Here is a 14,065-nt window from a genome sequence, read left to right as displayed (position 1 = left end):
GAATCTGATTATATAGTTTATTGTGCAGTATCTCTGTAGTTGCATAAACATTCTAGTGGTTTTTAAACACATGGTTTTAATCTCAAAGAGTCTTCACTTACTGAACAAAAATATCTGATGTTGCACTTATTAATTTCCCTCAGAAAGCCAACATCAATTTGCAGACATAATTTCTCTCTAGGGCTCTAGTCAATATTTATGCTATTGCTAATGAAGTTTTTTTTTTTTTTTTTGCATTGGTTACACTGGGTTCAGTTATAATAAGCAATGTGTTATAAGGCTTCTAAGGCACACATTTAAAACAAATGTATATTTTATTTTAACAGGAGATCTGGGTGCAATCCTATGTATATTTACACAGAAAAAAGTCCTACAATTTATTTATTTTTATTTATTTATTTATTACATTTTTATACCGCCCAATAGCCGAAGCTCTCTGGGCGGTTCACAAAAATTAAAACCACAGTAAAACACCCAACAGTTTAAAACTCTCAACATTCCCCAATTTGCATGACAGACTCCATAATATTGGGAGCTGTAGTACTTATTTCTGTCTAAACATGCACAGGATTGAACCCTAATGTTCTCAACCTAAATTCATTCAGATATTCTTAAGTGTTTTTGATGGTCCCTATTTAGAGATGTGAAGGCCTGGAAAAACACTAGAAAAATTCACAGAAAAAACTGTTCCCACTCCCTCGTTTTCCCCTGAAAAATTGAACACCTTTGAATTATGAAAGGGTTTTTTTTTGTTAGAATTTAAGACAAAGTGTTTAAGATATAGTGTTACCCAGCCATTACTTCCCTCAAACTGATTTCTAAAAACGATGTAATAAGAACACTTTATAGTAAGACTAGAGATATAAAAAGTCTATAAATAATGAAGTCATGGGGAGTAAATGGTTTTTTTAAAAAAATTCTCTCTGTAGATTCTCAACAAAGTTATTTCTTTCTTTCCTTATTAAAATTATTGTTCTAAAGTATATTTTACTGATAAGACATCTATGTACAGTTTCCCAACATGTGAGTAGAGGCCTCATTGTGCATTCTTGACAGTAAAATGTACATTGACAGCTTGAGATATGTTCTATAGAGTCCTGTGTTTCTGATGCTGTACCAGTTATAGTTCTAATCTATTCAGACAATCATCACAAATCAACCAACTCAGTTTACTTTTAAAAGTACTAAAATATAATGATATTTTATCAGCAAACTAAGTTATATATAAAATAACTTTGGGAACAGAAAGTCTGTTATGTTCCTAAAGCAGCCCTCTCCAAACTGGTGCCCTCTGGATGTTTTGGACTACAGTGACCAGTATGGCCTTTAGCCATGCTGCCAGAGGCTGATGGAAACTGAAGTCCCAAATATCTAGATAGTTGGAGAAGGCTGTCTCAAAACAACAAAGTGGTTTTAGATCTGTAAAGAGCGTTTTTTTAAAAAAGTATTGCTTATTTTTCAATTTCTCCCCAAATTACATTTTTTCCTGAAAGCCTCGCGGGGGGTTTTTTGGTGTTTTTTTTTTTTTTTGCATGGCCTCAAAATATTCAGAAATTTTATGTCTATATCCCTATTTCCAAAATATTTTATGAATTCCTCACTTTCTATCTGCCATCCCCATACCTTAACAACCTGCTAGAGAATTCAAAATATTTTGTGCATCCACTCATGTGTGAGTGTGTATGTGTGCATTACACATACAATTTCCAAAAGCTAGATTTAGATAAGGGAAACTAATTTTATATTAAGCTTTTGGGTAATAGCGCAAATTGTTGCTTTCTACTTGGTAGAAATTAAAAACAACAACAAAAAATAGAATTTCCAATATGTCCTTTTAAAATAAACTGACACACAGTACTTACTATGGGTGTTACATTGACCTTTATGACCACAAATATGTCCTTACGGTACACAACAAAATATTACAACTATAGAAAGCCCATAAAGGGAGGAAACTGCAAAACTAGCTTACGTACTGGCATCCGTAGTAACCATCTGTAACCAGCCAGTCTATCCTGAAAGAATTTCTGCTATGCTACTGAAGCATTTTGGCAGAAGTATGGAAGAAGTTGGCAGTCTAGTATTTGCAATGCGTATGTACAATCTAGAGATTTAGGATGGTACTAGCAGCTTGTGATTTATATCTTTCTATGCAGAGATACGGTTACTGACAAATAAAACAATTTTAAGATGTTATACAATCTTTGTTCTCTCCTGCCTAGACCATGACTGGACTATTTACATTCCGATTCCCTCTCCTACTCCCAGAGGATTACTGGGCTTGCTATCTACAGTGATATGAGCTAGCTATTCACAACAGCTCCACTGTAGAGAAATTATAAACAATTACTTAAGAATATTGCTGGTTCTCATCTATCTACTTAGGCTTGCCTTTATTATTGTCCTATAAATAGATGTGAATTAGATTAGGCACACAGTTATTATAACTTCTGAAGGGGGGGACAGAAAACAAGAATCCTAAACAGCAATAAGGCATATGAGTTGTCAGGCAAAAATTAATGTCACTTACAGCAGGAGTTTTCTTGTCAAAGATATTATAACTGCCATCTGCCACTGAATTAAACGTTAGAAGCATCTTATGAAGAACAGTGCAAATTGCCTATGGAAGTATGCCCACATTCTCCTAACTCATAGCCACTCGTTCCCACTAGAAAACATATACAAGTAAAATAACAAGGACAGGTTGTCAATATTGGCATGACATTACCTTATTCAGACCTGCTCTAAATAGAGAATGTCAGCTAGCTATACCTGCTGGCTTCCATTTTTGGTAACATGCTACCTCATCCTAACATGCTATTACATGTTGAGGCAAATAATCTAGCAAAATGTGTATGTATAGCAGCTCCTGAAGTCAGGCTAAAACATGAACAAATCAAACTACACAGCCAGAAGGTATAAGTATAATCCCATTTCCATCATCTCATTCCCAACTCTATAGTTTAAGAGCATATTTACACAGAATTTCTTCAGTTTAAAGAATCCACTTTAACTCATTAACAATCTAACCCCTATATATACATGATTTAAAGCAAACAGAGTGGCCATAGCTCAGTGTGATAGAGCACCTGCTTCGCATGCAGATGGTCCCAGTTCGATCCCCAGTTTCTCAAGGTAGGGTCAGAAAAGAATCTTGCCTGAAATTCTGAAGAGCTGCTGTAAGTCAGTGTTGACACTACTGGGCTAGATGGACCAATGGTCTGACACAGTATAAGGCACCTTCCTATGTTCCTAAAGGATAGGAAAATATATTCCTCTTTAAAGAGTATGCACCCTGTCTCCTGTTCATCTAGTTGCTTCCTAGGGAGTCCCTTTTCAACCTCTTTGTATGGAAGAAAAGCTTCTTAGACAAAAAGCACTTCCATTGAAAAATGACAACTAAAACAAACTCATCTACCCCATAACTGAATGTAATCCTTGGTGTAGGATAGGGAATTAATGTTATGTATTCATATCCTTAAAATATAAAATAGACACATGCCCTTCCAAACACTCTCTGGAATTCCCCTACAAGCACCTAAAGCACAGAAGCTTTTCATAGGGTTAATATTTTTTTTATAGGAGAAAATGGGAGACTTATGTATTTGTAATAGTCTGCTTATTACCATATAGACAGAACCAGTTCTATGGGGCCACAGAGTCAAGTTAACAAGATGAGTCCCATAGCAACAGCAGCATATCTGAATAAAAATGCTTCTCTCCAGATATTTCTCATTAACTATAACCACCAAGTAAAATTCAAAATGTTCCTTTCAGCAATTCTTCTCCCCTCACCATTAGATTGTAAAAACCAGTTTCACGACAACCTCTGTAGAACGGTGTGAGCCAACCAGAGATGATCTGTTATGCTAATTCCACATTAATGAATTAGACTGCAATCCTACCCACAGGCATGACACCTTAAATCCCATTGACTTCAGCAGAATTTAAACTGCTTAAACATGTGCAGGACTGTATCTTAATTTTCCTTTTGAAGTGACCAAACCATATAACAGCCGAAGAGGTGTGTGGTACTTAAGAGTGTCATGCCAGAACTAAGTAGATCTAGGTTCAAATACCCACCCAGTCATGAAGCTCCCTGGGCTATTGTTAGGATAAAATTGAGGGGGAGACTATAAAGCTTCCTTGAGGTCCCTGTAGGAAATGTGGTGGAAAATGTTAAATAAAATATAAATAAACAGACAGCATTACTATAGTTCCAAAATGGCACTCACTTGCTGCAAGAAATCTAAGTTGGCTTTTGATGGTGGTAAACCCCCGATTTCGGAGACTTACGAACATCCTATGCAGGGCAGAAGAAGTGGCAGGAGCAATATTTGCTGCCCCATCCTACTGTGTTTCGAGGGGGAGGAGTCTAATTAGCGTGGTTCTTTCTGCACTGGCTGCAAGGGGTCTGGGGAGGTGAGTCAGATTTCTGATTTCTCTCCACCCCCAAAGTCAGAGCACTGTCTCCGACTTCAGATTCAGTAATCCAAACTGCCATATGGCCCTTCAGACACTGTGTAGGGGCCATAGGGTTGCTACATCTGGCTATTTTTTAAAAAAACTTTTCTGTATCTTCCCCCATGTCTTTCTTTTTGTACCACTTAGCCTCATGAAAAGTTATGGGGAACTCATTGGTCCCAATGAAGATATTGCCCAGCTGTGGATTTTGAAGAGCAAAAAGATTTTCTGACTCACTAGCAATGGCTTACTCAAACAGTGGATTGTTTAGAGCTGAAGTTACAACAAATTTCTTTATTGATTCCTGAAACTGTTGCAGTGTTGGCTACAGTAGTTCCAATTTCACAGAGTTCCCTTTGTTTTTCAATAACCTGTCTGAGCAATGAAATACAAGAACAGTCAAAGAATATTTAATTTTCCTAAAAACACAAAGGCTTTCTAAGACCCCAGGATGTAATCTAGGATCTAATATTAAACCTTAGCTACCCTCAGTCATGTATAGCTCATTCTGAAAAACAGTAGTTTATGCTTTTACTCTACACCTTTTGGCACTTCTCTTTGCACACCTGATAGGAAAATGAAGACTTTGGAAAAGCCTTAACAGTACAGTTAAGGGCCTAGGATATTAAGACTATTTATTTATTAAAATAATCCTAACCTGCCCTATATCAATTGATATCAGGGCAGGGTACAATAATAAAAACAATTTGAACATAAAACCAATCTATAAAAGTCTAAGCAAACAAATGAATAACTGAGCTAAAGTCAATAAGAACCAAAAGCTTGGATAAATAGCTAAGGCCTTAGCTAGACCTACCTGAAAGTCCGGGGGAGAGGAGGGGAGATGCGAGATCTTGCCCTCATTTACACATAAGGCACGACGACCTCAGGAAGAGAGGCGTCAATACGCCATTTTTTATTTTTTAAAGGGGACGGAGAGCACGAATACTTGTGCACAAAGGTAAGTTTTTTTTAAAAAAAATAATTAACTACTTTCCCCGCTCCCCCCCACCCTACCCCCGATGGGCGCTGCTCCCGGCTCCACGAGGAGCCGGGTAAACCCGTGGAAATGGGCCACATGCTCCGCGGTCTCGGGGTCAGCCCAAGACCGCAGAAAAACCGGGCCCAAAGGGGAGGGCTGTATCCCAGGGCAAGGGAGGGATGATCCCTCCCTGATCCCAGGATACCCTGTGGGTCATCTGGATGCACAGGGACAATCCCGGGGTTCGCGCCGGGATACAGCCTGGTCTAGCTAAGGCCTAAGTCTAAACTTGGCACTAAAAGGAAATTATTGCTGGTACGAACCAGGGCTCCAGTGGGAGGACATTCCATAACTTGGGTGCCACAGCTGAAAAGGCCCTTTTTCATTTCCCATATCCACAACACAACTAGGGACACCTAATTGACCAGAAATGTCCCAAGAACCAGGTTATCTAGACATCTGAACATAATAAAATTGGCAGCTAGGAATTTGAAACATTTATACAAAATGTGGACTTAAAATGTGACTGTGGTGTACCAAAATGGCACAAACACTTTTGATTATATTATGTTCACCTCCACACTAGATTCTTTCACAGTTTTGCTACATAATTGTTGTGAACTATCCACAGAGCTTTGTCTATTGGGCAGTATAGAAATGCAATACATACATACATGTACTTAGGAAACACTTATTGATGATTACCAGGCATCTCAAGAATGTAGTACCCTAATGTTGATAATGTGTATTTCTATACTCATTTCACCAAAACTATAAGCTACATAAAACCTAAACTAAGTTCACACTTTCAAACCACTATCACATTTTTTAAAGTTTCAAATTCAATTCAACTCCTGATTTCTTTTTACAAGAGTTATCATAAAAGTGAACTCATGATGGCTTATGGCAGTATCTAGTTATTTTAACAAGAGGAAAATATGTTTGTGACCTACATAATAGTGAACATTGTATCCAAATATGATTTGATGCCATTTAAATAGTCAAGTGACAACAGACCAGATCTCACAGGCTTATAATTAGTACATAATTGGTCTCAAAGTTTTCTCCTCCTTCCTTTTGACTAATGAGCAACAGTGCAACCCTTTCTTTTTAAGAGATGAAACAATGCTCCATAGTACTATTTCTCATTAGAGAAAGGATTTTTTTCCCATATGGCATATCAATATGCTTACTTAAATGGCATCCATCCAAACATTTGCTGTCACTACTAATGCCAAGAATATTGGCAAATCACAGAACTAGTGAATAAAGGCTGATAAATGAAACCAACACATCATGTTTTAAGGTTATCAGAGATACGTGATCATTTGGGATTTTGTGGCAGCAGAGTTTGTTGAGTTCTACAGACATCCTCTGTCCCAAAGATCACTTAGGGAGCAGTATATTCAGTGCCTACCTAGTCCCAAGAATCAAGGCCAAATCAAAACGTGCAAATATAGATTGGAAAAACACTAAGAATCCACATAGGAAACTATGGGCTTTGCTAGACCTGCCGGGATAAGCCGGCAGGGAGGCGGGGCCAAGGCGCGCTAACGTTAGTGCGCGCCGCCTCAGCTTCCAGACGCCGGACACGCAGGGACGACGCAAGCCCTGCAGCGTCCGCCATTTTTTTTTTTAGTTTAAAGGGGCCACGTGCGGCCCGAAGACTCCGGAGAAGGTAAGGGGTTTTTTTAGTTAACCCCCCCATCCGTCCTCCCTCGCCATCTCCTGTTCGTCGCCCCCCGCCCTCCCCCGTTCGTCGCCCCCCGTCCCCCCTTGCCATCTCCTGTTCGTCGCCCTCCGTCCCCCCTCACCATCTCCTGTTCGTCGCCCCCTGCCCTCCCTCGCCATCTCCTGTTCGTTGCCCTCCATCCCCCCTCGCCATCTCCTGTTGGTCGCCCTCCGTCCCCCCTCACCATCTCCTGTTGGTCGCCCTCCGTCCCCCCTCGCCATCTCCTGTTTGTCGCCCCCCCGCCATCCCCTCTCCTGCCAGTCCGGTCTTCCCTCCCCCATCTCCCCCCCCGGATCACACACACACCCCCGGCACGATGGGCACAGTGCTCGTATGAGTGCTGTGCCAGGTCCGTGGCTTTTTGCGGCTACTCGCGAGTAAGCGAGTAGCCGCAAAAAGCCACGGACCTTCCTAGACGTTTCTCAGCCCCGGCCTGAGGCCGGGGCTGTGAATAAGGCACACCATAAGCAACTTTGCTTATGGCGCGTTAGAGGAGGCCTCAGTGCGGCCTGGTGCCGGATTCCCCAGTGCGTCATCTGGACGCACAGCAGGGAAACCGGCCCACAAAGCACGCTAAGGCCTCGTCTAGCAAGGCCCTATGATTACAGGATATGGAATCATGAGGAATTATAATAAGTTCCTTTCTATCTTAATAGGTTTATTATAATACCTTTCCAATTGCAAAGTTAAAATTAATAGGGAAAATAATATGTGATTATACCACTGCAACCATTAAAGTAAAATATAAATGAGGACACAATTATTGGATACCTACTATTTAAATTTGCCTTGCTGGTTTTATGTGAAAGTATAAAATCTTTGACTCATATAAATAAGCCAGCCTATAAGATGCTTCCCTTACCACATTACATTCAGATTTTGTAGTAATCTACAGCACAAAATTTATGAAATTCAGAGAAGTGGGAAAGCGATGACGTCATGGCAGAAAGAAAGCTCCAGCCCCCAGCAATTTATCTGGGAAATATCCAGCCCTGCAAGTTGAAGAAGCTAGATGTCACTGCTGTAGTTTAACACTTTTAGAACAAGAATCATGCTTGCACTGATGATTACACACTTTTGGTCTTATAGTTTATTTTTTTTAAAAAGACTTGAAAATACAATATAAGTTCAATCATATGATTCTCTTAATGCAATGTTGGACATTTTTATTATGTAAGGGCATCAAAATGTAAATAAGGCTGCTGTCCAAACAGTTTTTAATTCCATCCTATTTCTTAGTCTGCTTCCTCAGAGTCAATAATTACATCAATTTTAGGATTAAATGTTTACAGAACACTGGCATTAGGCTCAAGTTATCAAAATGTTTGATATTGGAACATGAGGCATTATTTTTTCATATATGAAATGTTATTTGTGAACTCAGGTCTATTCATTTAACTCAGGAAAGCATATATTAAACTGGCAGTGTTAGAATTCTATGTAATGCTTAAATAGATATAAGTTGACTATTCCTAAATACAGGAGAGCATTTTCATTAGCCAGACTTAAGGTCCTTCCCTCCAAACTTCTGGAGGGCAGATTTAATAAAATTCCAGTGCTCAACAGATGCTGCCCCTGCAACAATAGTGAAGTGGAAACTGCATCTCATGTTTTACTGTTTTGTAGATTTTATCTAGGGGCTAGAAACGATCTTCTAAACCCTATTTTACAATCTTATCCTGGTCACCCAACTGAATTCTTAACGTCTCTTTTACTTTGTAATATAGACAAATCAATCACTGAGCAAGTGGCCAAGTTTTTGAACTTGGCCATTTCTTTTAGATCTTCTATGATCGCCCGACTTTTAATAATTAATGGTATGTTCAGTTTGCTTGTATGTAAAAAATTTATTTGCTGGAATGGTCTATTGACCGCAATAAACTGTTGTTGTTGTTGTATAAGATGTGAATGCTCACCTTGATTCTTAAACTTTAGAGAACATAGTCACAGATTGATTTTCTTTCATTTCCAGGCCCATTGGTGTCACTATTTACATTTCCCCCTCTATAACAATACATATTATCTGCCAACTGAGGAAAATACTTCATGCATCTGACTCTAATCCACAAAAGCTTACGCCATAATAAATCTGTTAGTCTTTAAGGTGGCACAAGACCCTTTGCTGTCATTTCTCATCAGTATGAATGAAAAGTCCTGGGTGGGGAGATCTATATTTAACAGTAGATCAAAGCCAAAAGCCATACTTATTAAGAAGTATGTCACATTGATCACAGTGGGTCTTACTTCAGAGTAAACATGCACAGCTTTACACCGCAACTTAAACTCAAATAGTTTTCTTCAACAAATCATTATAAAGGCTCTTGGAACACAATCAAAATCTTGACCATCAATTTTAGAATTGAAAAAAGGTGTTTCATTAGACAATTAGCTAATCAAATGACAAATAACTGCTTGGAGTTTCCTGAAACAAGCCTTTAGGAGAGCTTTTCAAAAGCAGGGAAGATGATGTAGGAGTGTAAGAACTGAAGTATAGACAAAAATTTCCATTTATTAGGTAGCAGTCTCATCACTTGTGTCTGACATGCCTTTGAAAATCAACAAACACATCATTTTTCATCATACTTATGCTGACTAGCTACTCAGTTATTTTGGAGCAACTTTGCCATGTCATGACCTTTAAATGTTTTGGGCTTTAACTCTCATAAGCCTCAGCCAGCATGGCCCATGGCCAGGAATGCTAGAAGTTGCAGTCCAAAACATCTGGAGGATACCAGGGGTTGCTGTTACATGCAAACCCTGCACTATGGTTTAATAATGGCTGGGTTCACACAATGTAACAACCCACACTCAAGGCTGTGTATGGGTTGCCCTTGAATCTTGAATTGTTATGTTGTATTAATCCAGTGTTCTAACAAACCATTGTTGGATAACAACGAACGACCCAGGAAGAGAACCTATGGTTTCTTGTTGGGTCATGAACTCTGGGTTGTTTGTGGTTAACAAACCATGGTTTGTTAGTGTGGCTGGGTTCACACAATGTATCGACATACAGTTCAACTACAACCCACAGTTTAATCCCTACTCAATCTTGAGTGTGTTGTTGTGTTGTGTGAACCCAGTCTATGTGTTGTTAACCATGAACAAGCCAGAGTTCACAACCCAACAACAAACCATGGGTGCACTTCCTAGGTTGTTTATGGTAAACAAACCATAGTTAAACCATAGTGTTTAACCCATAATTCAACCCACAACCCATAATTCAACAATAACCCATACTCTGGATAGTCATTATGTGTAAACCAGGTCAGAGTGTACATGTGTCTATACACATTTCTACTTGGGATCTGTCTATTTAGCCCCATGATTGCAACAACACTTTTTAAAAAACAACAACACCACACAGGCAGTATATGGAGGCACCAGTTAACGCAAATAGTGACCTGGTTCACACCTAAAACTAACCCACCGTTTATTTGACCCATGGGTTGTTGAATTCTGGGTTCTTGTGATGTGTGAATCCAGTCATGCTAACAAACCATGGCTTGTTAACCATAAACAACCCAGAAAGGGAACCCATAGTTTGTTCGTACCAGACAAACTCTGGGTACGGCAACAAACCACAAGTTAAATAAACCTAGGTTTAGAGTAATGTGCGAACCAGGTCAATGTCTGTACATGAGAGCTGCCCAGTCATTAGCCTAACTGCTCTGCACATTAAGATTTACACCAGCTGGTGTAAATCAGCTAAATGTCATTCTAGTATATAAGATTGCAGCTATATGGGCAACAGTGTAACAAAAAAGCACACACCCATCATGCCAAACTTTCTTCATATGTAAGGACCTGAGGAACATTAAAAAAAATGCATCCCTTTTAATACATTTAATTAAGGATGAATCTTTAGTGTGAAGAGCTTTTATGCATGTTAGTACAAAATCCTAAAAACATTGGTATGGCAACCCAATCTTCCAAATAGCCTGTAAAATAAAAGATATACTCTGCAGAGCATACTATGGGGACAAAATGACCTGAAGTAACAGACAGCCATGAAGTTCTATGAAGCATACTTATGGGTTCCAGATAATTTCAATCATAAAGATGGTATCTTTTATGCAGGCTATTCCAGGTTTTTAAACCAGCACACTTTTGTTCTCCATGGAGTTTGTGTATCTTGAGCACACTTGCCTGCCTGTGAAATAATCTTTCGCACGCCCAAAGTGTGCCTATTTAGAGTTTGTCAAATAAAGGCCATTTTTAACAGCATTTTCATACACAATGACTCTTATTGTATATGAGGACCATATTGAATATAAGGATTAACATGCAAGGGTGCAATTATGGTCTCGATATTCAAGTTGGACATTGGCTTCCTAACCTGCTTTGGGTTTAAAATTCATACAAGCCATTCCTGTGATTTCTTACACTTTTTCATGAAGTTCCACATACAAAGAAGTGATATGGGAATTTTATATTCTTTGTGCTATCTAGTATTTGTGTAGCAGAAATTTTCCATAGTCCCACTCCGAAAATCTCATACATGGCTTGGAAACTCCTGTTCAACAAGCATTCCCAAACTGTTTGGCTCTCCACTGGTCCACTAAAACGTCCAATGCACAATGTGCAAACACAAAGAAGAAAAGTTAATTACGGAGCTGGGAAGAAATGAGCATTGGAATCTTTAGTTACATTAATCCAACCCTTTAATAATTTGATTTTGAAATCTGAATCAGAAATTCTACAACATTGAAAACTCAAGTGTCACAGCCTTGAAAAACTAAGGATGGAAAAGACCACAAATCTCTTTTAGCAAACTTCTGGCTGTTTTCACAAGCAAGGCTAAAAGCACCTTTTATCCTCTCTCAGACTATTTGCAAGCACATGTAGGTGACTCTAATTACATTTTGAACGTGCAGGAACCCACATTTTATAACAGGGGAGTGCAGTATAGGTTGATAGGCTCATATCCGTGTCTCAACCTTCATGCATTCTAATGAACACATCAAGTCTTCCCTACCAAATATCACTATGGGTGCTTCCAGACAGAGGGCTCCTAGAGCTAACAATCAAAAGGCACTGTGATGTTGTTCTGTCTTTTCCTCCATAACAGATGTCCTGCATTAAGGAAGAAGGTGGAGGAAGTGGTAAAAAAGAAAGAAAAAAGGACAACTCTCAGGAGTGTCACATGTAGAAGATGAGATTGTCCAGAACCCCTGTAAACCTCTCTGAATGAGTTAAGGTGATGGTGCCATAGAAGCTTTGTTTGGAAGCACTCTATAAAACTGTATAGTTTCTGGGCCAGGCAAAAGGGGGTGTGGAAGCATTTACTGAGACATGCCTCATTTATGAACAGTGGCAATATGAATCAGCTGGAACAGGGTGACATCATCTAAGAATTGTGGGTAACAGTAAAATATCTCTTCAAACCCCCCCCCCCTTCTTGTGAACATGCCCTTGACAGTTGCTTAGGCTGAGACCCTATGCATGTGAACACTGGAGTAACTCCCACTGAACTCAACGGGGCTTACTTCCGAGTACACCTTTCTAAGAACGCCCTGTTCGCCTTCCCCAGCCCACTCAGGCGCAGGTGTTCGCCTTCCTTACCATCCACCAGTTCGTCGAGGGTGGCGACCTTCCGGATGCCGTCAATGGTATAGATGGTACGGACGCCCTGGGGCAGGTTGACGTTGTCCGATAGAGACCTGGTGAGCTCGATGAGGAGGGCGTCGAAGGAACGGAAGCGGTCGCTGGAAATGGGATAGACCAAGCCCTTGAAGTACTTGTCCCCATTGCGGTAGAAGCGCGCCTTTTTCGCCTTCTTCTCCGAGCTGAGGGCCTGCAGGGTGCGCGTGCGGTAGAAGCTGCAGTGGGCGCTGTGCGCGGGGCTTGGGATGAGCCCGTTCCCTTTGGGCCCCGAGCTGCTGCTGCAAGTGGAGCTGCCCCCTCCTCGGCGGGAGCTCGAGCGCTGCTGCCTTTTGTCCCTCTCTTCGAAATGCTCCAACTCAATGCACCTCCGGGGGCTGGCCATTTAAAAGCTCGGTCGCCTACACCGCAGCCGCCCCCTTCCTCCCGGTGAATAAATAAATGTGTTTTTAAAAAATAAAAAATCCTCCACCACCGATACCTCCTAGCCGTCTCTCTTCGTCACGCACCTTGCCCAGCGAGAAGCCCTGGAAGGGATGCCTAGCTCAGCATCCCGCCAAAACGAGGGCGGGAGAACGCGGTACCTCAGAGGCTCGCAGCGGACAAGCGCTTTCCTCCGAGAATCAGCAGCAGTACCAATAATAATAGCAACAGCGGCAGCGGCAAGCAGTGCCCGGGACTTCGTGTCCATCAGGGGGTAGCCGGTCGCCCTCTTTAAAGCAGCCACGCACGCGCAAGCACCGAAACGCGCCCCTCGCGCGCTCTCCCAGAGCCTCCGCTCGGCATCTCCCGGCTTAAAGGCAACCCCGGGCACTTAGCGCGCAGAGCACCCGCTCGGGGACGGCGGGACGGCCAAACCCTCCAGGATGCTTCATCCAGCTTTAGGCGCGCGCACAGGGCAGTGAGAAGGATGCTGCTGCTGCTGCTGCTGCTGGCAGCGTCCCCCTCAGTCATTCCATTCTCTGCTTGGAGCTACTGAAGAGAGGGAGGTGGCGACGCCGCGTCTGTTCCGCTCGGTGCCGGCGCGTCCCCGCCCCCTTAGAAGCCCAGCCAAAAATCCCAGTTGACTAGAGCGCGCTAATCACGACCATAATAGCAGCCACCCCAACGCAGAGCGGACGTCGCCTCGTACCCGTTCTGCCCGCGCCGCCGTGTCTTTCGCCTCACATCCAAGGCAGAGCCAACGCTATCCAAATCCCTGCTCTTCCAAAAGGCGCCCGCCCAGGCGCAGGCACAATCCTACCGGCGGCCGTAGCCAGGGCAGATCTCCCAGGCGATAACAGACC

The 14,065-nt window shown here is 41.5% G+C and overlaps 1 protein-coding gene across 3 annotated transcripts in view; it reads right to left on the bottom strand.

Moving 5' to 3' along the window:
• Nucleotides 1–13,616, bottom strand: part of DCLK2 (doublecortin like kinase 2) — a 94,386-nt gene extending 80,770 nt beyond the window's left edge. For all 3 annotated transcript variants that reach the window (XM_063136444.1, XM_063136445.1, XM_063136446.1), the window contains exon 1: nt 12,741–13,616. In XM_063136444.1, coding sequence (XP_062992514.1) covers nt 12,741–13,164 — 424 coding nt within the window. In that variant the 5' untranslated portion in view covers nt 13,165–13,616. The remainder of the gene's footprint in view (nt 1–12,740) is intronic.
• Between the last annotated feature and the right edge of the window lie 449 nt (nt 13,617–14,065).

The sequence above is a fragment of the Elgaria multicarinata genome, chromosome 10 (genome assembly GCF_023053635.1).
Source record: "Elgaria multicarinata webbii isolate HBS135686 ecotype San Diego chromosome 10, rElgMul1.1.pri, whole genome shotgun sequence".
Taxonomy (NCBI): domain Eukaryota; kingdom Metazoa; phylum Chordata; class Lepidosauria; order Squamata; family Anguidae; genus Elgaria; species Elgaria multicarinata.
This window is presented reverse-complemented; position numbering and strand designations above follow the sequence as displayed.